Source organism: Salvelinus sp. IW2-2015, linkage group LG15 (assembly GCF_002910315.2).
Source record: "Salvelinus sp. IW2-2015 linkage group LG15, ASM291031v2, whole genome shotgun sequence".
NCBI classification, from domain to species: domain Eukaryota; kingdom Metazoa; phylum Chordata; class Actinopteri; order Salmoniformes; family Salmonidae; genus Salvelinus; species Salvelinus sp. IW2-2015.
Window position 1 is genome coordinate 58,952,684 of NC_036855.1, and position 27,157 is coordinate 58,979,840.

At 40.6% G+C, this 27,157-nt stretch overlaps 1 protein-coding gene across 1 annotated transcript in view; it reads right to left on the reverse strand.

The window, feature by feature from the left end:
* Positions 1-25,424, reverse strand: part of LOC111974426 (myotubularin-related protein 13) — a 166,033-nt gene extending 140,609 nt beyond the window's left edge. The window contains 1 exon segment of the mRNA XM_070447304.1: positions 25,276-25,424. Within this exon segment, the coding sequence (XP_070303405.1) occupies positions 25,276-25,330 (55 nt within the window). The 5' untranslated portion in view covers positions 25,331-25,424.
* Positions 25,425-27,157: the final 1,733 nt, after the last annotated feature.

A 27,157-nucleotide genomic window follows, 5' to 3' on the forward strand; every position in this document is an offset into this window, starting at 1 on the left:
ATTCACATTCTCCTCTGAACAGTTGATGTTGAGATGTGTCGGTTACTTGAACTCTGTGAAGCATTTCTTTTGGGCTGCAATTTCTGAGGCTAGTAACTCTAATGAACTTATCCTCTGCAGCAGAGGTAACTCTGGGTCTTCTATTCCTGTGGCGGTTCTCATGAGAGCCAGTTTCACCATAGCGCTTGATGGTTTTTGCGACTGCACTTGAAGAAACTTTCAAAGTTCTTGAAATGTTCCGCATTGACTGACCTTCATGTCTTGGAGTATCGTCTCGCTTTGCTTATTTGGAGATGTTCTTGCCATAATATGGAATTGGTCTTTTACCAAATAGGGCTATCTTCTGTATACCACCCCTACCTTGTCACAACACAACTGATTGGCTTAAGCACATTAACCTCTCTAGGGTACGTGAGACGGTAGCGTCCCACCTCTTCAACAGCCAGTGAAACTGCAGGGTGCCAAATTCAAAACAGAAATCCCAAAATTAAAATTCCTCAAACATACAAGTATTTTACACCATTTTAAAGATACACTTGTTGTAAATCCAGCCACAGTGTCCGATTTCAAAAAGGCTTTACGACGAAAGCAAACCAAACGATTATGTTAGGTGAGTGCCTATTCACAGAATAACACAGCTATTTTTCCAGCCAAAGAGAGGATTCACAAAAAGCAGAAATATAGATAAAATTAATCACTAACCTTTGATGATCTTCATCAGATCAGACACTCATAGGACTTCATCAGACACTCATAGGACTTCATGTTACACAATACATCTATGTTTTGTTCGGTAAAGTTCATATTTATATCCAAAAATCTGTGTTTACATTGGCGCCTTACGTTCAGAAGTCACAAAACATCCTTTAATTTTGCAGAGAGCCACATCAATTTACAGGAATACTCATAATAAACATTGCTAAAAGATACAACTGTTATGCATGGAATTTTAGATGCACTTCTCCTTAAAGCAACCGCTGTGTCAGATTTCAAAAAAGCTTTACGAAAAAAGCAAACCATGCAATAATCTGAGTCGGCGCTCAGAGCCCAATCAAGACACAAATATAGCCGCCATATTATGCAGTCAACAGAAGTCATAAGTAACATTATAAACATTCACTTACCTTTGATGATCTTCATCAGAATGCACTCACAGGAAACCCAGTTTCACAATAAATGTTTGTTTTGTTCGACAATGTCCATCATTTATGTCCAAATTCCTCCCTGTTGTTCTAGCGTTCAGTACACTTTCCAAACTCATGACGCGCGGGCAGGTCCAGCGGAAAGTACGGACGAAAAGTAAAAAAAGTTATATTACAGTCCGTAAAAACATGACAAACGAAGTATTGAATCAATCTTCAGGATGTTTTTAACATAATTCTTCAATAATGTTCCGACCGGAGTATTCCTGTGTCTTCAGAATTGCGATGGAACAGAGCTCGTTCTCACGTGAACGCGCATGGTCAGAGCATGTTCAGGTCATGGCAGACCTGACTCATTCCTCTCTCCTTCAGCCCCAATAAACAGTAGAGGCATCAGACAAGGTTCTAACGACTGTTGACATCTAGCCTTAGGAAGTGCAACATTACCAATATCCCACTGTATCTTCAATAGGAGCTGAGTTGAAAATCGACCAACCTCAGGTTTCTCACTTCCTGGTTGGATTTTTTCTCAGGTTTTTGCCTGCCTGATGAGTTCTGTTATACTCACAGACATCATTCAAACAGTTTTAGAAACTTCAGAGTGTTTTCTACTAATAACATGCATATTCTAGCTTTTGGCATGCTTTTCATCCGGACGTGAAAATACTGCCCCCTACCCAAAGAAGTTAAGAAATTCCACAAATTAACTTTTAACAAGGCACACCTGTTAATTGAAAGGCATTCCAGGTGACTACCTCATGAAGCTGGTTGAGAGAATGCCAAGAGTGTGCAAAGCTGTCATTAAGGCAAAGGCTGGCCATTTGAAGAATTTCAAATATAAAATATTTAGATTTGTTTAACACTTTTTTGGTTACTACATGATTCCATATGTGTTTTTTCATAGTTTTGATGTGTTCACTATTATTCTACAATATAGAAAACAGTAAGAATAAAGAAAAACCCTTCAACGAATAGGTGTTCTAAAACTTTTGACCGGTAGTGTATTACATTCGAAAATCTTGTAAAACGTACATGCACAAAACAAATGTCAAACCCCCAAAACCAAACTGTAAACCAAACCATTAAACAATGTTTTTCCCAAATACTCCACATAGGTCTCCTGTGTGTCCTAAAAACCTGTTTTTCGTAGACTCAAGATGTTAATGAGTTGGCCAGGGTATTTTCACAGTAGAGTAATGACCAGAATAAGATAGAGGTTAAATCACTGGGTCTGCTGAGAGTTTACACAGTCTGTTAGTGCAACACAGACTATCAGTGCTGAAGGTTACTGCTGCGAGCATTCCACAGCTAACTCGGGCCATTTAAAAAAATGTGGCCTGTAGTAAGATACACAGAAAAATGTGACTGTTGAGCAAATTTGGGACAAGAGACAAAAAGTATGCTGAGAGTAAGATGAGCAAATATTTGCATACAGTTGCATCACAACAGCTTCAATAAAAACAAGCTCAAATGAAAAACCTAAGAGACAAAAATAAGAAAAAGAAAGAGGCCAAAGACATAATGCTCTAGACATTATTCATCATTGACTGGTTTCCAAAACAACCATAGGATGGTCATTGGTCTCTCTTGATTAGTGCAGGTGGTTCTTCTACTGGAAAAAGGTTAATCCATCTTCCTGGCCTTGGTCTTCTAGCAGAGCTGCTCCATAAATCAGCTCTTGGAGGCCTGGGCAGGCCCTAGGCCGGCGGCTAGCCGCCAGCTTTCGTCATCTCCACGTCAGCTCCTAACCTACATCTGGCCCAGTGTGTGGACAGGTGTGCCGATTGGTCAGAGACAGGTTGGCAGGTGCTGCCAACTCTGTTTTCCTCTGCTCCACAACAAGGGTTTTATTAAAACCCCCCACCGCTGCTCCACGTAATGAAACCCAGTTAGTGCTGAATGCTATTTTCTCAGCAAGAGTTATTATGTAAAGCTCCTCATCACTCCAACAACCTGTCCAAAAGCTTTCCACCGCCCCCATCCTAGAACTAAACACACTGGACTGGATGTTCCAAAGAGAAGATATGCAAAGGACTATGCCATGGTTTGCATGGGAAAGGGTATCAAAAATGATCAAGTGAATGATGTCAGAGATCCAATTCCAGGAAGCATTCCAGTGTCTGAAAGCAGCTGCAGAACTAGGAAAATATTTGGAAGGAAAGGCATCAGGGCATCACAGGAAAAGATGGACCAAAATACACATCAACCATCAAAATAATATGGGTCAAATGAATTAAGAGCCGTGGAAGGTTAACCATACAACCAGTGACGTACCTAGCACACATCATTTGTTAACATGTCCTTTATGGATGACGAATGGTGGCCATAAACTTTTCCTAAATAAGTGGTTTTGTTTTGGTTTAATTTCCCTAAAAGAGCAAGGCATATGAATGAAAAGGTTTCATTGAGTTCAATCCTCTGGCCTCCATTACAACTATATAGCTATGATCTTTATGTGAACATTGACGGATATCTTATCACAGAAACTAGGCAGTTACTGATTAGGGAGTGGGACTTGCCATGGCTTCCTTTGCAATCCTTCCTACAGTACCACACATTGTGTGACAATCAGCAACCTACTCTTCCATCATACAATATGCAAATGCTTTTCCTAACTGATTACTTGACTTTCATAAGTACTTGAATGGAATGTTAATATTTGTGGAAAACAGAATCCCCATCTGGATAGCTGCTCTGAAGCAGTGTATTCAGTGGAGTTTCCCTGGACAAGCTTTGGCTATCACCCCTCCTGCACTCTCCACTCTAAAGAAGAAAGGAAGGAACTCCTCCATTGTGGTCAGGATGCCTCACCACAAAGTGCAAACCCAAAAAGGGAAGCTGCCCAGTGCATCAGCCAATCAATAGAGGCAACAAATCCCTGGTGTTCAATAACATAGGAGACATTTCCACATCTGACATCTTGTAAATTCTACAACCACCACAACCTGAGTATCTCTATTGGCCAAAAGCAGAAGATGAATGAAAGCTACGGACTTACTCTGACAGAGCACATCAGAAATTCCTTTAAAATATGATTGAAATAATATTAGGTGAAGATAGTGTTATGACTAAGGCCTTGCACAAGCTTCCAGAACTGTAACAAGAATTAGGGCTGGCACAATTACCGTATAAGCACGTATGAATAGAACAGGCTTGGAACCCTGACAATTTAACTGGTAAACTTATGGGTTCACTTGCAATGACTGCCTGGGATACAACCATTTTCATTGTAATGTAGAATGTTTATTGAAATGATGTGGCTCTAGCAATGGAATTTATTTTTTGTAATGTCAGTTGAATCAACAAATCACAGCACATATTGATGGGTACACTTCCTGCTTTATCTTCCTGATTTGTGCCTGCGGGTACACTCGCAATGGCAGCCAGTCCACCCATTAATAATAATTTATTCAACTTTTATAGCGCTATTCATTGATATAAAAATCTATGCACTTTAAAGCAAAAAAAGACTCATTTAGAAAAACATAATTCATGAGAAGGGTGGTCATGAGAGGGTCAGGAAAGTTAATGGCTTGAGAGGTCATCGGAGGAAGGTGGTCATAAAGGGGGAGAGTAAACAAAGCTGGTCTGCGTCATCAAAGCGTCTTGCGTCCCTGCCGTCTGTGTGGCTTCTCCATAGCAGGACTTGGATGAAGTTTGAGCTCAGCCACTGCAGTTCATGGACTTCAGATTAGGTGTAGCTAGCTAGCGACTCCTTCACTACTACCAAAATGAAGCACCCACTTGGATGAAGCTACGGGAGTCACGTAGCACCAGAAAGCATACCACATTTCAATAATAATTCAAAAGTAGCCTTGTAACTTAGTCCTCCCTACTATCCTCATCACTCCACACCTCTGCTATGCAGTCTTGCTTGAGGCTTCTCCATCCTCAACCTCCGGACGCCGGCTGGCATTCGAATCAAAACATTAGCATTAACATTAACATTAGCTAGCTATCCAAACAAATGAGTCGCAGGCTTCAGTCTTGAAACTCTGTGGTGGATTCTGATCATATTAATTAGCTATATTCATTCTTAAAACAAAAAGTTTGTAGGGGACAAAATTACATAAAATAATGAATTATTTACAAAATGTACAGAAGCTCTCTGCCTAGGCTACCTGATGGCGCCATGGCAACCACAGAAACTCATGCCATCATTGACTTGAGGATGCCCATTCTATTCATTCTATGGCAGCACATGCAGTCAGAAGCAGAGTGCCTTAAAATAGAATAAAAATGGTATTCGAACAGTTATAAAACGGTGACCGTGGTCATTTAGCTGACCAAAAACCGTCAAATTCCATGACCATCACAGCCCTATCGAGAACATGATAGACTATTTTAGTCCTTTTCCTGCACACACACACACATATGCACCAACAAAGGTTCCTGTCTTACCACAAACAGTAAATTCACTGTCCTACATGCAGAAGAACCATGTCATAGGCCTAATCGCCTCCAAATGATTTGAGCTAACCTAACAGCTTCTGGCTACCATCATGTAGGAAAGGTTAATCAGATATCCAAATATCTGAACAGAAGTAAGTATTCGATTACTTGAGTGAGTTAAGGCTGTGCGATATGGCCATAAAATTGGATGGTATTTTATGTTTTTGAATAATAAGTTTTAAATTTGCTTTATGGGTGGTAACCCATTGAAATCACTTAGAACGTATGCATGCGTCTTTCTCCATTCTAATTGTTTTATAGCGTTCAAGTCAACTTCAACCTAAAATAATTGTCAGCATAACAATTTCTGCATTTCCTACACTCATTTGAGATCATTTCCACACAGTGCTGCACAATATGGGCAAACAATCTTGGCTCTATTTTTAACCAAATGTTAAAATTGCAATTTGACTTGCAATTTAGAGCAAAACACTTGGGTGAACTGTTGGAATCATGGAAATATAACGATTATTCTAATTCTATAGTTAGAATATAATACTGGGCACTTTGAATACAGTGTTGTTTGACATTACAATGAATGAACATGCCAGGGAGGAGATATTGTGACAGGGTAGGAAACAAAGTGTTGTGTTTCCTAGGGGACTCTATAATCTTTGGCTACATTGAATGTTCTCTTAGCCACTTCACTTAGCTTACATAATCATGCTTTGCGTATTCCTCATTGATTTAGAAGATACTGTTGCACAAACAAGATGCTGAATTAGGTCTACACCGTCACTGGTATTATCAAGCTGTATAGCTAATTATGTTTGCTCTGACTCAGTACATGTATTAGCTAGTTAGCGGCTAACAAGATTCAGGCCCAACCTGCTAAATGACAAACTAGCTGTTTGCAGATGTAAGAAACAAACTAATAGTGTAATTACAGAACGCTAGTGGAATTATTAAAACTTCTTAGGGATAGGGGGCGACATTTTCACTTTTGGATGAATTGGTGCCCAAATTAAACGGCCTCGTACTCTGTCCTAGATCATATGATATGCATATTATTATTACTATTGGATAGAAAACACTCTGAAGTTTCTAAAACTGTTTGAATTATATCTGTGAGTAAAAAGAATACTGCATTATAGGCAAGGCAAAGTTCCAAACAGGAAGTGAAAATTCGAAATGGGTCGCTGTGAAAGGCATATCGCCTATTCAATTCTCCTATATTTATTATGGATCTGTATGCACTTCATACGCCTTCCACTAGATGTCAACAGGCAGTAGAACGTGGAATGAAGCGTATAGCTTGATTTGGGGACCGGATGAGAGCATGGATGGTGACTGGTCAGGCATATCTGAGTCATTGGCACGGACAGTCTCACTACGCATGTGATGTCCTTGTCTGCAATGCATTAGAGTGAGACATGAAGAAATGCTCCGTTGGGACGTTATTATGGATATATGAGAAAAACATCCTGAAGATTGATTCTCAATCTAGTTTGACCAGTTTTGTTCGATTTGTAATTATCACTTTTTGAAGTTTTCGTCTCATTGAGCGTAAGTTCTTTGGACACACTGAGCTACTACGCTAAGCAAATGCTTGGCTAATTGTTCTATCGACAGAAGTATAGGAATCTTATAAAACAAAAAACCGATTTATTGTGGAACTAGGATCTCCTGGCACTGCATTCTGCTGAATGAAAGATCATCCAAAGGGATATATTATGATGTATATTCTGTATTTCTGTTGACTCCACATGGCGGAGAATGGCTGAGCGCTGTCTCAGATTATTGCATGCTGTCTTTTTACTAAAGTTTTTTTTTAATCTAACACAGTGGTTGCATTAAGAACTCGTGTATCTTTAATTATATGTTTAAACATGTATCTTCACAAAGTTTATGATGAGTATTTCTGTATTTCACGTTGCTATCTGTATTACTTTCGCTATTTTGGAGCCCATTTCTGAACATGGCGCCAATGTAAACCCACGATTTGTGGCTATAAATATGCACATTTTCGAACAAAACATAAATGTTTGTATACTACATGTGTCATATGACTGTCATCTGATGAAGTTGTTCAGTTAAGGTTAGTGTGATTGTATTTTATCTCTATTTTGTGGGTTTTGTGAAAGCTATTCTTTCTCTGTGAAAAAATAGTGGCTGTGTTTATTGTTGGTATATGTGTGATGTATTAGATCATAGATGTCTTGTGTTTTCGCTGTAAAACATTTTTAAAAATCGGACATGTTGGCTGGTATTCACAAGATGTTTATCTTTCCTTTACTGTATTCGGAGAATGATCCCGGATCTGGGATGGGTAGTCCTGAAAGGTTTTAAGAAGCAAAGTGAAAATAGCATGGTGTTGTCACCTCAAAATTGACGCATGGCAGACTGAACGCAAGTGTCTCGTGGTCCAGGGACAACAAACAGCGCGGGGGCTAGTGCTGTGTGGAAAGCGGCATCAAGAGAGCGGAGAGAGATGACTCAAGTAGCTAAGTAAACTATAAAAAATGGACGTACCACATTTAACAAATCTAACATTCAAATTCCGTTATAGAAGGTAAAGTAAAAACGGTATACCGTTCAAAAGGCGCTCTCTGAAGTAGTGACACGCAACATAAGCCTAGTTTCCTGCGAGGCGATAAACCGTTTATATCACGAGGGTATTTCAAAATACCGACGGTATGATTTAATACTGTAATAATAAATATCTTATATAAATTATATATATATATATATATATATAATATATATATATAGTATATATATATATATATATATATATTATATTTTGGGGGGGCTTGGGGCAGTGCTACGTCACTACTTATAACCACAATATAAAGTTAATGATGCATATGCCCTATGCTCTAACATTTCCCGGTTGTAAAAAGTTTAATAGTTTGCCTAATTTTTGTTTGTGACAAAACAAGCAAGTGTAGTGTAGAGAATCATTGTACCATCTAAACCGCTATGAAATACACTATATACAGTACCAGTCACAAGCTTTACACCATCTTTATCTTTATTTTTACTGTTTTCTACATTGTAGAATAATAGTGAAGACATCAAAACTAGGAAATAATACACATGGAATCATGTAGTAACCAAAAAAAGTGTATAAAAGTGTATAAAAGTGTTAGTCAGGAGCTTCATGAAATGGGTTTCCATGGCCGAGCAGCCGCACACAAGCCTAAGATCATCATGCACAATGGCAAATGTCAGCTGGAGTGATGTAAAGCTTGCCGCCATTAGACTCTGGAGCAGTAGAAACACGTTCTCTGGAGTGATTAATCACGCTTTACCATCTGGCAGTCCAATGGACGAATCTGAGTTTGGCGGATGCCAGTAGAAMGCTACCGGTCCCAATGCATACTGCCAACTGTAAAGTTTGGTGGAGGARGAATAATGGTCTGGGGCGGTTTTTCATTGTTTGGGATAGGCCACTTAGTACCAGTGAAGGGAGATAACGCTACAGCATACAATGTGACATTGTAGATAATTCTGTGCTTCCAACCTTTGGCAACAGTTTAGGGAAGGCCCTTTCCTTTTTCAGCATGACAATGCCCCCGTGCACAAAGCGAGGTCCAAACAGAAATGGTTTGTCTAGATCAGTGTAGAAGAACTTGACTGGCCTGACCTCAAACCCATCAAACACCTTTGGGATGAATTGGAACGCGGACTGCGAGCCAGGCCTAATCACTCAACATCAGCGCGTGACCTCACTAATGCTCGTGGCTGAATGGAAGCAAGTCCCCGCAGTAATGTTCCAACATCTAATGGAAAGCCTTCCCAGAAGAGTGGAGGCTGTTACAACAGCAAAGGGGTGGGACCAACTCCATCTTAATGCCCATGATTTTGGAATGAAATGTTCGACGAGCAGGTGTCCACATACTTTGTCATGTAGTGTATATTCTCAATAACCAAATATATATTGTATTTTCAGCTGTTTGAAGCTGGTGTACAAAACCAAAAGAAAAACTCAACATTTTTACTTAAGAACGGGAAACATAGGTCTGTTCTATCGCTTCTTAGACATGCTTTCAATGAGAATGACAGATCTATAACTAATATTTCTAAATGAATTTTTTATCTTAAGTTTAAGAAATCGAAGATGTGTCAAATGATATCAAGCTCAGGGCTCCAGCTATGCATTTGGTATGCTAACTTGCGGCTAGATGTAAAGATCAAGCTTCTTGGTTACAGCAGAGACATTCACTCCTCTTCTGGATCAAGATTCCAGTTGACTAAATTGTTTTGTACGTAAAAACACTTTTTAAAATTAATAATCATATTTATTTATTAGAAATAGCAACCTTGTATGCACATTTGTTAACAGTGTATATCCCGGTACGGTACAGAAACAATGTGACAGTATGAATACTGGATACCGCCCAACCCTAGTGTGTAAGTGATTGTGCATCACCTGGTAGATGGCTGTTCAACAGTGATGGCCTAGTAAAATAAGCTGTTTTTTAGGCTCTCGGTCATTCACTGCTGCAGTTAGCCATAGTTACGGAGAAAAGCAGTGTGTTTACCTCTGCCATTTGCAATTGCATTATTCTGATTGAGAGTCGATACCAAATTCCTTATTTTAACTTATTTATATATTTTGTATTTACCCTGTCCGGATATCCGGAAAAAATTTAATAACATKAACATATTCGAATAGTAGAATCATTTAAAATGCTCATCCCTACCATCATGGCAACTTAATGAAAGTATAAGACATTAATTGGTGGAGATTTCAACGACAAAAGCATTACACTACAGCAAAAAGGTTCATGTGACAAGATCCTTCATTTACAGTCAAACCTCTGCAATGTCAGAAAAGTATTATCGTTACCAATGCTACAGGGTTGTAATAAAAAGTGTGGACAGTTTTAAGGAACAATAATATGTTTTTTAACATAGCCTATTACAGTGTGTAGGCCCACAAGTCCTTGGCCAAGTGGATAATCCTGGTCTGAGTCACTAGTCATAAAAGCAAAGTGTTTGATGTGACATGCCAACTCTTTTCCCATGTACTTTGAAAACAGCTGGTAAACATTTCCTCTACACCTTTGGATGTTCCTGGTAAAACAGTCAATAACACCCTCCAATGATTTATGATTCATCATTTCAGCAATAACACCTGTCAACACCTGAGATGCATGTTTTGTATTAACACCACGTTTGACCAACAGGAAACATGGAATGCCAGTCTCTCAAACCATTTGTAAAAAAATATCCTGTTTGTACATCTGCAGAGTGGAGCTTGATCTGATAACATACTACTGTACGCAGCATAATGTTGATTTAATGTAGGCTACTAGGCTATAATGTCACCCCTGAGTAACTAGAGGAGGACTAATCAAAAGCTAGTTCTTATCACCCATCCTGTCAAACAAAACTTTCACCCTAAATAAATAAGGGTGAGGCGGCTCTTATCTCGGGACAATTTGTTTAAGCCGTTGCTTGTTGCCTACACAAACTGTTCAACTGAGGTGTGTGTGGGGGTAGTGGTCAGTATGATAAATGCTTTGTCTGGTGTGTGTGTGGGGGGGGGGGTATTCCCCACCATTTGTCCATACTTTCCCCCTGTGATTTTGATCAGGGCCAATTCCATGCTCCACAACTGGGTCTGAGATAACAGTGCATGCATTCCAACACCCTCACTCACACAGGCTGGGCGGGCATTCACCCGTCTACCCGAGAGGCAGGTAACTTTCAGAAGGAAGGATACCTTAAGCAAATCGATAACACTCAGAATAGACTTACAATACAATGCTCCCTTGTCATAGAATCGCTACATTGAGAATCAGTCCAAGTCAAGCACTGATAAGAAGAAGTAAATCAGGTAAACCTATTTTATGACGTTTCCACTGGATCAGAGCATGACATTTTTCCCTTTCACGCTGAGTGGTTATCGAAAGGGAGAGAGCTGGAAATATTTTTTAAATACATTGAGGAACTATTGTTATTCTCAATGGATGTAAAAACAGGCTGTTTGCTTGCTGTTTGAGGTGAAGAAAACATTACTTTGAGAAGCTCCACAGGTCATTTAGTGGTGGTGCGTTAAGCCAATCAGAAATCCTATTAGATCCCCAAATGGGTACATTTATATGCCTACATTTGTGTGCAGGCCAGGTAGCCTATAGGCCTAATTCTATGTGTGCGCGTCCTTACTCAACATTGACGGGAGCACTGCAAACAATTACCAAATTGACAAAACTAAATGGAATGAAATAAACCAAAACTTCTCACAAGTGTAGCATAGGTTGCGCACTCTGCTAACAACGTGTCCAAATCAACAATGATAACGGGAAGACTGGAATAACATTGACTGCATGAAGATAAATTACCGTAACCAAAGTAACAAACATTGTAAATTAACTAGTGATGCACCGATATGAGATTTTTGGCCGATACCCGATATTTTCCTTGCCAAAAAAAACGATACCCGATATTTAAAATGTTTGCAGCCTTTTAAGCATTCTAATAGTTAAATAATTAACACACACACACGGACGCAGCCGTCTAAGGCATGGCATCTCAGTGCAAGAGGCGTAACAGTCCCTGGTTCGAATCCAGGCTGTATCACATCCAGCCGTGATTGGGAGTCCCATAGGGCGACACACAATTTTCCCAGCATCGTCCGGGTTTGGCCGTCACCGTAAATAAGAATTTGTTCTTAACTGACTTGGCTAGTTAAATAAAGGTTACACACACACACACAACTGACCAAAAAGTTGTTGGCATTTACACATGTTCCCATTACCAGTAAAACAATCAAAACCTATATTTCTTTCACTTACTTGCTGTGCTGTTCTGTTCGGGTTAAGTAGCTGGCTAGCTATTAATTTTCATGAACTGAAGTTCAATTTCAATAGGGGAACAACAATACTTACAACAATTCCTAAATCATTGCTAAGAATAGTGAAAATGACTGCAGTTGATACTGGTCATTGTTTTCAGGCTGGTTGTATTGGTGCTAGCTAGGTACCAAGCTAAAGCTAGCTACCCCAGAAGTTGCGGTCGAACAAAATTATTCTTTATTACCAACGAGGTATTGTAAACACATTGTGCGTGGCCGGTGTTTGCAGACTTTTTTGTACAACTTTGACAGTGGTACTGTATCTTTTTTGACACGCAAAGACCCAAACGGCGTTCCATAATATGTATTAGAGGTCGACCGATTAATCGGAATGGATGATTAATTAGGGCCGATTTCAAGTTTTCATAACAATCGGTAATCTGCATTTTTGAACACCGATCATGGCTGATTACATTGCACTCCACGAGGAGATTGCGTGGCAGGCTGACTACCTGTTATGCGAGTGCAGCAAGGAGCCAAGGTAAGATGCTAACTAGCATTAAACTTATCTTATAAAAAAACAATGAATCTTAACATAATCACTAGTTAACTACACATGGTTGATGATATTACTAGTTTATCTAGCTTGTCGTGCATTGCATATAATCGATGCGTCTAGTCTTGTTCTGAGAAATGAAGGCTATTCCGTGCGAGAAATTGCCAAGAAACTGAAGATCTGGTACAACGCTGTATACTACTCCCTTCACAGAACAATGCAAACTGGCTCTAACCAGAATAGAAAAAGGAGTGGGAGGCCCCGGTGCACAACTAAGCAAGAGGACAAATACATTAGTGTCTAGTTTGAGAAACAGATGCCTCACAAGTCCTTAACTGGCAGCTTCATTAAATAGTACCCGCAAAACACCAGTCTCAACAGTGAAGAGGCGACTCCGGGATGCTGGCCTTTTTAACATTTCATTGTTAGATTAATACATGTCTACTAGCAGTACATGTTATAGAGTTAGCGATCTAGCTAATGTGTTTTGAGTTTCCACTTCCTCTGGTGGTTAATTAGCACCAATTGAATTATGCCTATATATAATATTAGTACACAAAGATAAAGGAAAATTAATTAACAGAAACATCGGAAAAGCCTGGAGCCCGATTTTGATAGTAAAATAACAAAAATAGCCTAATTGTCAATACAAAATTCATGACAATCACTGGATTAGGTCACATATGAAAAGATTTTGAAATCATGCATTCCTGCTTGGACATGTTAGATTTAACAATGCATTTATTGAATACCATCTATTACATTTCTTAATAAATCACTGTGAATGACATTCTAATGACTTTCTAAGATGACTTTAATGTATTCTGTGTGACCCTGCACAACATTTCTCCCAGAGAAAATGTTAGTCTGGAGCCCTGGAAATGGATAAACCCTCTTCTAAATGACCTGTTGACATGTCATTCAGCACTCACACAGTACAGTACAAAATGTACTGTTGACAATAAAACCTTAGTCAACTAAAGCCAAGAATGCTGGCTGCAGTAGCGTCTTTCGACAAATGGCTAGTTGCTGARGTATTTTGCTTGTGCAAATAGGCAAGCACAAGTGACGCAAGTGTCAGATAAATCACATTATAAAGGCCAGTCAAGAAAATACAAATCAGCTTTGTGATAAATCTTTGTATATGGCAATTTGTCAAAAAAAAATTAAACACAACCCTTGCAATATGCTAATAAGTAATGTTAGATCTGCAATTATTCACAGAGCTACACTTAAGCAACAAATCAACAAAACATTACTCATCAAGAGGCAGCAATCTCGAGCTGAACACTACAACAGCCAAAGCCAAGTCTGGAGAAACCATCAAGTCATGCTACAGTAGATGCTGATGAAGACATTCCACCCCACATTGACCTCTCGCATGCTTGCATCCCTAAAAAGTGCACAGCTAAAATGATAGAACCATCAGGCATCGGCATATGGAAGCAGTTAGTTCTTGCTCGCAATGAATGCAAGGGTATTTTTTCCTTGCAGGTTTGAGTCACATTATGTAAGCCATTTCCTGTGTCCACAACCTTAATACAAGGGAACAAGGTCTGTCATAAAGCCAGGATGGGCCAGTAAATGCCTCAAACACATCCATGTAGATCTAAATCGGAGAGGTTATCATTTCTGTCACATACAGTATGAGGCAGGCAGCAGGGCAAACTCCTCCATTTCACTTTGCAAATTACGATTTATGGCACACAGTAAGCCAGAGAACATTTACTACAGCTCCAACGCCAATAACCAGAAAAAGTATCCCTCAGTAAGGAGAAAGACACACTGCTTATTCAAGTCTGCATCCAGGCACACTTATTTTAAATTTATTTTTTACATTCCAGCTCAATGCAGCAAAATGAATCCAAGGTTCATGGATCAAATGAGACATTAGTCCCCAGGGAAACAAAGCCCTAGTACAACCTCTGGAGGTACAGTTTAGGTTTAGATGATTTGTCCTATCATGTTTATGTACTTGGGATGTGCATCTTTCCCTTTCAAGATGATTTGATACATGGGCTCCCATACAGGAACGATTATAGTTTGAAACGAGTCGGTGCTATTCGGTTTGACACATTCATTTTTCATTGTAAATTAAAATCTGTTGCTGATGGAGCTCAAGAACCTGGCTTCTCGGAGCTAGCTGTCTATCTGTCGAAAGGATGTACAATGCATTCGGAAAGAATTCAGACCCCTTGACTTTATCCACATTTTGTTACGTTACAGCCTTACTCTAAAATGTATTAAATTATAATTCCTCATCTACACACAAAACCCCATAATGACAAAGTGAAAACAGGTTAAGAAACGTTTGCACATTCATTAAAAACAGAAATAGCTTATTGACATACAGTACCAGTCAAAGTTGATGCCTACTCATTCCAGGGTTTTTCTTTGTTTGGACTATTTTCTACATTGCAGAATAATAGTGAAGACATCAAAACTATGAAATAACACATAGAATCATGAAGCAAACAAAAAAAAAAATATATATATATATATATATTTGAGATTCTTTAAAGTAGCCAACCTTTGCCTTGACAGCTTTGCACACTCTTGGCATTCTCAATCAGCTTCATGAGATAGTCACCTGGAATGCATTTCAATTAACAGGTGTGCTTTGTTAAAAGTTAATTTGTGGAATTTCTTTCCTTAACGTGTTTGAGCCAATCAGTTGTGTTGTGACAAGGTCGGGTGGTAGCCCGATGATAGCCCTATTTGGTAAAAGACAAAGTCTATATTATGGCAAGAACAGATTAAATAAGCAAAGAGAAACAACAGTTCATCATTACATCAAGACATGAAGGTCAATGCAAAAAATTCCAAGAATTTTGTATGTTTCTTCAAGTGCAGTCGCAAAAATCATCAAGCGCTACGATTAAACTGGCTCATGAGGACCGCCACAGGAAAGGAAGACCCAGAGTTACCTCTGCTGCAGAGGATAAGTTCATTACATAGTTACCAGCCTCAGAAATTGCAGCCCAAATAAATTGCTTCAGAGTTCAAGTAACAGACATATCTCAACATCAACTGCTTAGAGGAGACTGTGTGAATCAGGCCTTCATGCTCGAATTGCTTCAAAGAAACCACAACAATAAGAAGACACTTGCTTGGGCCAAGAAACACGAGCAATGGACATAAGACCGATGGAAATCTGTCCTTTGGTCTGATGAATTTAAACTTTTGGTTCCAACCGCTGTGTCTTTGTGAGATGCGGAGTAGGTGAAAGAATGATCTCCGCATGTGTGGTTCCCACCGTGAAGCATGGAGGTGGTGTGATGGTGCTTTGCTGGTGACACAGGCTGTGATTTATTTAGAATTCAAGGCACACTTAACCAGCATGGCTACCACAGCATTCTGCAGCAATATGCCATCCCATCTGGTTTGCGCTTAGTGGGACTATCATTTGTTTTTGAACAGGACAATGACCCAACACACCAGGCTGTGTAAGGGCTATGACCAAGAAGGAGAGTGATGGAGTGCTGCATCAGATGGCCTGGCCTCCACAATCACTCGACCTCAACCCAAATGAGATGGTTTGGGATGAGTTGGGCCGCAGAGTGAAAGGAAAAACAGCTAATAAGTGCTCAGCATATGTGGGAACTCCTTCAAGACTGTTGGAAAAGCATTCCAGGTGAAGCTGGTTGAGACAATGCCAAGAGTGTGCAAAGCTGTCAATGCAAAGGTTGGCTACTTTAAAGAATCTCAAATATAAAATATTTTCTGACTTGAGCTTTATTTATTTTTTGGGTTGCTTCATGATTCCATGTGTTATTTCATAGTTTTTACATTCTACAATGTAGAAAATAGTACAAATAAAAACACTGGAATGAGTAGGTGTGTCCAAACTTTTGAGTAAGTATTCAGACCTTTTGCTATGAGACTCAAAATTGAGCTCATGTGCATCCTGTTTCCATTGATCATGCTTAAGATGTCTCTACAACTTGATCGGAATCCCCCATTGGTAAATCGAAGTGATTGGATATAATTTGGAAAGGCACACACATCTATATAAGGTCCCAGAGTTGACAGTGAATGTCAGAGCAAAAACCAAGCCCAGAGGTCGAAGGAATTGTCCGTAGAGCTCCGAGACAGGATTGTGTCGAGGTACAGATCTGGAGAAGGGTACCCAAAAATAATTCTGCAGCATTGAAGGACCCCAAGAACACAGCACCTCAAGCCTTTCTTACATGGAAGTTTGGAACCACAAAGGCTCTTCATGGAGCTGGGCGCCCGGCCAAACTGAGCAAATGTGGGGGGAAGCGCCTTGGGTCAGGGAGGTGACCAAGAACTCAAATGTCGCTCTGACTGAGCTCCAGAGTTCCTATGTGGAGATGGTTAGAGCGGCCAGACTGAAGCCAGTCCTCTGTAAAAAGGCACAACAGCCCGCTTGCAGTTTGCCAAAAGACACCTAAAGACTCTCAGACCATGAGAACCAAGATTCTCTGGTCTGATGAAACAAAGATTGAACTCTTTGGCCTGAATGCCAAGTGTCACTTCTGGAGGTAACCTGGCACCATCCCTACAGTGAAGCATGGTGGTGGCAGAATCATGCAGTGGGGATGTTTTTTCAGTGGCAGGGGCTGGGAGACTAGTCAGGATAAGATGAACGGAGCAAAGTACACAGAGATCCTTGATGAAAACCTGCTCCAGAGTGCTCAGGACGTCAGACTGACGCGAAGGTTCACCTTCCAACAGGACAACAACCCTAAGCTCACAGCAAAGACAATGCAGGAATGATTCGGAACAAGTCTCTGGATGTCCTTGAGTGGCCCAGCCACAGCCCAGACTTGAAAACCGATCGAACATCTCTGGAAAGACCTGAAAATAGCTGTACAGTGACGCTCCCCATCCAACCTGACAGAGCTTGAGAGGATCTGCAGAGAATGGGAGAAACTCCCCAAATACAGGTGGGCCAAGCTTGTAGCAGCATACCCAAGAAGACTAAAAGTTGAAGCACTGCCATAGGTGCTGAGTAAAGGGTCTGAATACATATATTTAAAAAATGGTCATCTTAAATTTACATACATAACACATCTATATATGCAAACATTTCTAAAAACTTGTTTTTGTTTTGTCATTATTGGGTATTGTGTAGATTGATGGGGGGACGATTTAATCCATTTTAGAATAAGGCTGTAACATAACAAAATCTGGAAAAAGTCCTGGGGTCTAAATAATTTCCAAATGCACTGTATATGTCTATGGTGTCTGTAGGCACTTCAGCTGAGCCTTAAGAGATACTGGGCATCTTCCCACACACCATCAGTTCGGGGGAGAAACGTTTGCTTTTTAATCTGAAATCACCAACTAATTTATTGGTCATTTTTGCAGATTCATTATTACAGAGAATCAGACAAATTAGCTTATTCAAGCCTGTCTCAAAATACAACACTGCCCCTTTGAGACAAAAAAAAAAAAGCTTTTACCTGACTTGCTTTTCAAAGATGTCTAGAAATGTACACAGTTGTGCTCTTGCAGGAAGCAATCACTCACCTATTGCTGACTACATATTATCTATAACTGGGTTAATAACTCACTAACTAGCAAAGGATATGAACAAAATGTTCACACGTAGCTATATGCAGCTCTTGCTTTGGTCTCAAAACAAAATCAACTACTCACGACCACAGCTGTGGGCTCCCGAGTGGCGCATCGGTCTAAAGCACTGCATCTCAGTAATTGCGGCGTCAATACAGACACCCTGGTTTATATCCAGGCTGTATCACAACAGGCCGTGATTGGGAGCAGGGCACAATTGGCCCAGCATCGTCCATGTTTGGCCGGTGTAGGCCGCCATTGTAAATAAGAATTTGTTCTGAACTGACTTACCTAGTTCTTTTTTTTTTTTTTTATGTAAACAGTCCAGCTCAAAGTAAATGGCACAAATCCATATATGGCAATGACCTATTTGCATATAGGCCTACTGCAGCTCTGACTGGTTATGTCTGGTCTGTGTAGAATTCGGGCTGAGTCGTGTACAATAGAATCTACTCAGATGCCTTCTGCCTACAACAACATTTCTTGCATAGTTAGTTTTGTTTCGGTATGTTGCATTGAAAGTGGTTAATATTGCATTGATTCGATCACAATTTCCACAGTAAAGGGAAACGTTGACAGTGTTAACAGGGAAAACTCTACAATGTTGAGTGAAGTTCAATCTCGTGCTTCTCTCCTTGGGTTGACTTTGTCTGCACTCCGCGCTGGCAGTCCCGGGGAGCTGTGCTGCAGGGGGGGAACATATGGCACTAGGGTTGCAAAGGGTCGGAAACTTTCCGGTAAATTTCCAGAAATTTACCATGGGAAGTTAAGTTAGCGTTTAACAGTTAACCTTTTTTTGTGGGATACACAATTCTAGGTCTTGTGGCATATTTTGGTTAAACTATCCCCAATTCAATGGAATTGTAATCTTCTGCATACACAGTGCATTCTTCCATCACATATGCAGTGCACTCTTCCATCACATGTACTGCTGATTCTCAAGATCTTGCACACTAATGAGATGCTATTGAGCCCACACTACTACACTGTCTGAACCAAGGACTACATGCTTTCTGGTACATTTTGATTACAATACTGGGTGGGGTGAATATATTGTATATGACATATGTGATTTTTTTGAAAACTAGTAAATTGTAGTCTACAGCAAAGTGTTTAAATAATTTCTAACTTAACAATTTCTGCTAGTTAGTTTTTGCTACCATGTGGGTTTTAGCTTGCTTGAGCCTGCTAACTGAGGTGTTAATTCAACTGTTTCCATACATGTTTCATTTTAAAACATTTATCTTACAAAGAAGTTTAATCTAACTGCTTAACAATGTATCTGTACATGGAATTGTATTTGTTTTGTTTTTTTACTCATTTTTTTCTAATCTTTACAGGAAAAGGCCACGTGCACCATCTGATGTGTGGATACATTTCACTGCAGCTAATGTAGAAGGAAAAGCTATGTACATTTGCAAATACTGTCACAAATCATATGTGAAGAATGCAACAAAGATGCAGAATCATCTGGCCAAGTGCATAAAGTTCCCTCAGCGCTCACAACAAGCAATCTCTAAAGTCCCTCTACTTCTATTCAAGGTGAAAATGATGAATCAGACACTATCGATAGCAACAGCTCATGGTCCTCCTGGAATCAGAAGTTTTTTTGACTCAATGGAGGAACGTAGTCAGAGAAATGCTGATGAATGTCTTGCTCCAGCTGTGTATGCAACTGGTTCACCTCTGATGCTCACAGGCTATGTGTATTGGAAGAGATTTCTGAATGTTATTCGCCCAGCATACACCCCTCCAACCAGACATGCTTTATCTACTCATTTGCTGGATGCAGAGTTCAAGTGAAGGTCAAGCAAATCATAGAGAAAGCAGACTGTATTGCAATCATCTCTGATGAGTGGTCGAATGTTCGTGGGCAAGGAATAATTAACTACATCATCTCCACCCTTCAACCAGTATTCTACAAGAGCACAGACAAGGGACAACAGACACACCGGTCTCTACATTGCAGATGAGCTGAAGGTAGTCATCAACGACCTTGGACCACAGAAGGTCTTTGCACTGGTGACAGACAATGCTGCCAACATGAAGGCTGCTTGGTCTAAAGTGAAGGAGTCCTACCCTCACATCACACCCATTGGCTGTGCTGCTCATGCATTGAATCTGCTCCTCAAGGATGGCATGGCACTGGGAAGGATGGCATGGCACTGAAAACAATGGATACACTCTACAAGAGAGACAAGGAAATGGTTAGGTATGTGAAGGGTCATCAAGTTATAGCAGCAATCTACCTCACCAAGCAAAGTGAGAATAAGAATAACATTGAAGTTGCCCAGCAACACCCATTGGGGTGGTGTTGTCATCATGTTTGACAGTCTCCTGGAGGGGAAGGAGTCTCTCCAAGAAATTGCCATACCAGTCTGCCGATATGGACAGCCCCATCAAGAGGATCCTCCTGGATTATGTTTTTGAGAGAGAGTGGTAAGCAGCCTGAAACACCTGAAACCTATAGCAGTAGCCATTGCACGGATTGAGGGAGACAATGCCATCCTGTCTGATGTTCAGACTCTGCTTGCAGATGTAAGAGAAGAAATCCGTACTGCCCTGCCCACTTCACTGTTGCTCTAAGCAGAGGAAACTGCAGTTCTGAAATACATCAAAAAGCAAAGACTTCTGCCTGAAGCCCATACTCCCCGCAGCGTACCTGTTGGACCCAAAGTATGCTGGCAAGAGCATCCTGTCTGGTGCAGAGATCAACAAGGCCTATGGTGTCATCATTACCGTGTCTCACCACCTTGGCCTGGATGAGGGCAAGGTTCTTGGCAGTCTGGCAAAGTACACTTCCAAGCAAGGGCTTTGGGATGGAGATGCAATATGGCAGTCGTGCCAACATATCTCATCAGCCACCTGGTGGAAGGGACTTTGTGGATCTGAGGCTCTTTCCCCTGTTGCCTCCATCATCCGCAGCATCAGAGTGCAAATGGTCCTTCGCTCTGGATAAGAGCGTCTGCTAAATGACTTAAATGTAATGTAAATGTCCTTGTTTGGGAACACACACACACTAAAGCACGCAACAGGCTGACCAATACAAGGGTTTAAAAATTGGTGGCCATCTAGGCAAATTTCAGGCTTTTTGAGCCTGATATCAAGCCATCCTCAACAAGGTTGGAAAGTGACAGTGAAGATGAGGCCTCAGAGTCTGATGTTCAAGAGGTGGACATTGAGGAGGTCCAGGGAGAAGATATGGAAGCCTGAGAGGAAGACAAAAAAAGCTTTAGTTGTTTCTAGACTATCATTTTACAGATGTATGTTGAAAATGTTTTTGGGAGATGCGATGGATCATTGAGGATCACTCAATATTCCCTCTCTTTTGTTGTTCAGTGAAATAACCCCATGTGAAGTCAACTCATTTAATTAAAGTTAAATTCGTAACTAAATTATATTTTATTGGAAGGATTTAATCATGTGCAATTATGTCTACTTATGATAAAGTAAAAGGTTTATGTTTGTCTCCATATGATGAATATATCCAATGCAAAAAACATCTACATTTGAATGGTATTAATATTCATTTGCATACATTTCCATTAATTCCCACAGAAAATGTCCACCTCTGAATATTCCCCAAAATGTGCTACCCTATATTGCACAACTTTGGATTTCACCTCTCCCCAGTCTCATAACCTAATGTTTTAGACTGTTTGGGAGTTGACAGACTCGGAGTGAGCTTCTCGAGAAGTCTTTGGCCCATCGTGCTCTAGCGACTCCTGTGGTGGGCCAGGCGCATGCATGCTGACACGGTCACCAGCTGTAAGGTGTTTCCTCCAACACATTGGTGCGCCTGGCTTCTGGGTTAAGCAAGCAGTGTGTCAAGAAGCAGTGCGGCTTGGCAGGGTCTTATTTCGGAGGATGCGTGGCTCTCGACCTTCGCCTCTCCCGAGTCCGTAAGGGAGTTGGAGCGATGGGACAAGACTGTAATTACCAATTGGATCTCACGAAAAAGTGGGTAGAAAAAAAAGGGGCTAAAATGTACACAAAAAAACTATCATTATATCTAAATATAAGCTCCGATCAGCATGTAGCCTACCTATAGCCAGATGAGAGTTGTCTCTCCAAGGGTAGTTTAGCCTACTTTTATTCTGGTAAAACAACCTTTTCAACAGTGCATTTGATTTAAAAAAATACCCTAGCAAATTACATTGGTTGTCACTCAACTAGTAAAGCCTATTGTTGCACAAACCATGCATAAAATGATGAAGCGTAGCCTTCAGTCATATAGCCATTCGAAGGAAATATTTTCTTTAAAACAGATAAAACGCAAGACAGTTAAGGAGTGTTCGTTATTATTAAGTTTAGGCTATAGCCTAAAACCCATGCATCCGACCAGGAGGTGGGGGAGAAGAGAAACAATATATTCTGACAGGAATTCTCCGCTCTGTCTGGCCTGCATTACTCACTTGCGTTATGTATAACATATTGAAATAGGTAATAGCAAATAGGAATAGGCAAATTATTCTGAATGTCACTTGTGTGCTGGCCTGCTGTGGTCTACCAGACACTGTTCTATACCGTGGGGTGCCAGTCAAATTCAAATAGGCTAAACCGTTGTCTGTCACATCACGATGTCGTCACCAGCAACAATGGCTGTCAATCACTGTCGATAGACAATATTATCGTAATATCATCCAACCCTAGTGTAATTCCAGCATAACATATCACAGCCAACTTCTATTCATTGTTATCTAAGTGACCACAGTGATGCAGACACAGAAGACGAAAAATCATTTATCAAAAGCGCCCATCATCATCATAAAAGGTTCCTTTCCAGGTAGGGCCTACCTCTAACCCATGCTGAAGTCAAATTTAGTGGTATGACAAACTGAATGTAGTGGGTTGATGTTGGCTAGGTACGTGCCTTTATTAAGGTCTCCAAGGAATGTAAGCTACAGATCTGAAGAGTTTGTATGCTTTACTAGGCTGAAAATCCATGGATTATGCCTGGACAATATGTGACTCGTCCTGTTGGTTTTATGTCTTACCTGACCAATGAATCTTTTCCCAATCTTCCTACACGGAGGGAGGCTCCCATTAGTAAAATATCACTGGAGTAGAAATAGCCTAAACTAGCTTATGCCATGGACTGGCTGGGCCGCTCTCTTGACAGCAGACCTATCCTTCAACAAATGACAACTAGCATCAACATGATTTTTTATGAGTCAGTAATTTGGAATAGAATTGGGTCAAGTGTGGAGCAGGAGCCACAATAAAGCAGGGAAGTGATCATGACTTCTGTGTGGATCCCTGGCTGGACTTAACGAGCAAGGTGGAGAAAAAGCAGCTGCTGTCTACTCAGCCCACTGTCTGCAGTCCAGCTTTACAAAAGAAGGGCAAAGCAATTAAGTGAAATGCATTCTCAGGGAGACATGTTCTTGTTGTTTGTTTTCTTTTTGTGAGAGTCTGTATCAACTCTAAAAAGCATTTCCAGTTTTCCAGTAGAGTAGAGAATGCAACTCCAGTTCACACAAAGGGACATCTATGCAGTAGAACTGCTGATTCCCCCCAGGTCCAGACATCCCTGGACGTACATAATCCCACACCTCAGTAACACATGAGAACAGGATGGGGAAATAAACAGAGGATGGACAGAGATACTTTTTTTTATCTGGAAATCCCCGTCCCTAGTAGAGGCGTATTCAATCACCTCTGGCTGTAACAGAAACATCCTCTTATCAGGGAGATCCACCACTCTCTCAGTCTATTCATCATTATCCAGCTCAGTCAGAACTGGGGGTTTTGTGAGGATGGCGGGCTGAATCCATCTAGGCTCCAGCGATGCCGGGAACATTTTGTTCCTACGGCACAGAAGTTGTTTGTCTGTTGAGTGACATTGGGGCCACTATTTACCTATTCATGTGGCTGCCTCTAGTGAGTGAGTGGATTCAGCTGGATTGGTTGGTTGTCTCCCTCTCACACATGGGCCTGGAAAGATGCCACTGCACTTGGGATGTGTCTTTACTCCCTTACGGGTAGTCTACATTCCTTCATCATTCTTCGAATGCAGGCCATACTTTGGGATCACTATAAACATCCGCTTTCTTGTTTGCTCTCCTTCAGTAGGTTCCTCTTTCAACCAAGCCAATTCAAAAGGAATGTTCCAACTGTAGGCCAAGTAATTTTGTTACAAAAGTACAGTATAACAATGGTTTAGCAGACCAAAGTGTGGGTCTGGTTTGGGAACCTCAGTTCTGGGCCCCACTTTTGAGTCCCCCAAAAACACAGAAATACCAAGTAATTGACCTCCCCTATGCCCAGCCCATCTTGTAGGGACGTTAGATAAAAACAATTTCGTATAAGACAGGAAGTTAGGATTTCTATTTTCATTCTGCCGGTGTCAAACAAAATATGACATCCTACAGTTTGCAAATGATATGAGACTAAATAAATCACAGCAGCTCGCGACTTATGCAAACCTTACAGCTGAATGCATTCTCCAAAATCATGATACCAAAGCTGCTCCCGGTGCAAGCCACGCACGTCACGAACTACAATTCCAAAGGGCTGGATTTGTCACATCAACAGGATGTTACAGTTCGACTCAATGAAACTCCAATTTGTGGTTTAAATATCTACAACACTCAGTCACCCCCCCCCCCCCCCTCCCTTTGCATATATTTAAAAACCGTCGTATGTGCATTCTAAATTAACCGATAGTTCAACAATGGAACGCTGCAGACTGCTTCAAATCTCAGATATCAATAGCTAGCCATCTAGCTAGTCTAGGCTAACCAGCTAGCATTATCAACACTGACGGCCTGGATAAACCCAAGCATTTGAAGCTCAATGTAGCATTCGTGTTCCAAGCGTTACATTCAAAAACTCACCAGTTTTGTCCTGATCTAATCTCACGACAATCAAATAATCAGCCAATCTCGCCATGTTTGCTTCTTTTTCCGAAATCTACCAACACAATTCAGCATTTTTCTTTCTTCAAAAGCACAGCCATGTTTGACAGAAGGAGTGATATTGCGCCTGCGTGTGGAAGTAGCGACATCCATGGGCGTGGGCGCTTGGTTTACAAATAGAAACTGTGTGGCCGCAAACGGTGTCACACCCTGCCACACCACTTGTTGGCCCGCACGGAAAACCATCTGATGACCACTGACCACCTTTAGAATGCTCATAAAAAAAGTTACCTACCAATTGGGGAGAAAAGGGGTAATAAAAAAAAACTTAAATAAATAAAAATAAGTTACCCAAATATTTTAAAGCCCATTCGAGAGTAGATGAGACAAAATAGAGGTGTAACTAGGCTAGATGAGGAAAAATAGTAGCCTAATTTTCTTTCCAAGAATGTGGGTTATAATACATTAAGATAAATTAAAAGTATTGCAGGTTGTGGCATCCAGTATTTCTTAAACATGTATTGAATTAATTGTATAGGATATTTAGTTTGGTAGAAGCACGAAGCAGAGGGTGCTGGTGGAAAAATCTGTGTCAATAGCATGATTACTATTTTCCATAATCACACTGCGTCAAACTTAAACATCCTCCTCTTCTCTCTCTCTCTCTCTCTCTCTCTCTCTCTCTCTCTCTCTCTCTTCTCCTCTCTCTCTTCTCTCTCTCTCTCTCTCTCTCTCTCTCTCTCTCTCTCTCTTCTTCTCTCTCTCTCTCTCTCTCGCTCTCTCTCTCTCTCTCTCTCTCTCTCTCTCTCTCTCTCTCAGACAAAAACACGCGCACACCTTTAAATGTCTATGGCGCACACACACAAACACACACACACACCGGGGGGCATTAGGCTCACTCACACACAAGACTTGGGGGTAAGGTCAGGCAAAATGTGAAAAAAGAGTGCACAACTCCACTTACTTCTGGAATTCTGTGGACAGTGAGTGACCTTTCCTGCCAATAAATAGGGGAGGGAGACGCTGCGGGGTGGAAAACCGGTGCGCGGGAATTCTTCTCTTGTGCTGTTTTTGCCAACATCTCAATGACTTGGACTGAACATATTCCACAACGTCATGGTCCCTAGCGTACTAGGGCAATTTGAGAGAGAATCTCTTCATTAACAAGTAGCCTATTGTTAAGTTAATTTTGATGATTCCGCTCCGCCAACCATTATGCTTATGCTATCAGCTGCTTCTCTTCTGTAAGGTGTTATCATATCTGTCATGATAGGGTCTTCACTTCAACACCAGACATGTAGCTGAGTTATATTTTGCACAATAGCATAATATTTCTGAATAGAAAGTATTTTACAATAATCCAATATGTCTGCCGCTCCGTCTGCAGTTGAAATAATAAATCATGACTTTTGTCATCTAACTCTACAGAATTTGGTATTTGAGTTGTTGAATAAAAAAAAATGAAATTGTTCCAGGTCAATGGGGTTCAAGGGAGCAGAATGAAAGAATGAATGACTATACAGGTGCAAACCCCACAAAGCTTCCAGGTCTATCAAATCACCATGACAACTTTGAGGAACATTTCCATAACATATCAATATCTAGGTATGTGTTCATCTATTCCTCTATAAACCTTCCAAGACATAGCTTCCTAGTTCACGTTCCTTCCCACCTTACCTGTTACATTAACATGCCACAGCTGTGACTGAACAAATAGTGGTCATGTTCCTGACACCTGTCTTACAAGAAGCTAACAAATGATTGCTCCATATAAGGAGCCACTGAACAATGATGCTGTCATGGTTGCGCAATCTTCTTCTCTCCATATTAGGAGATTAAATGACTTGAGTACTTGGGGATT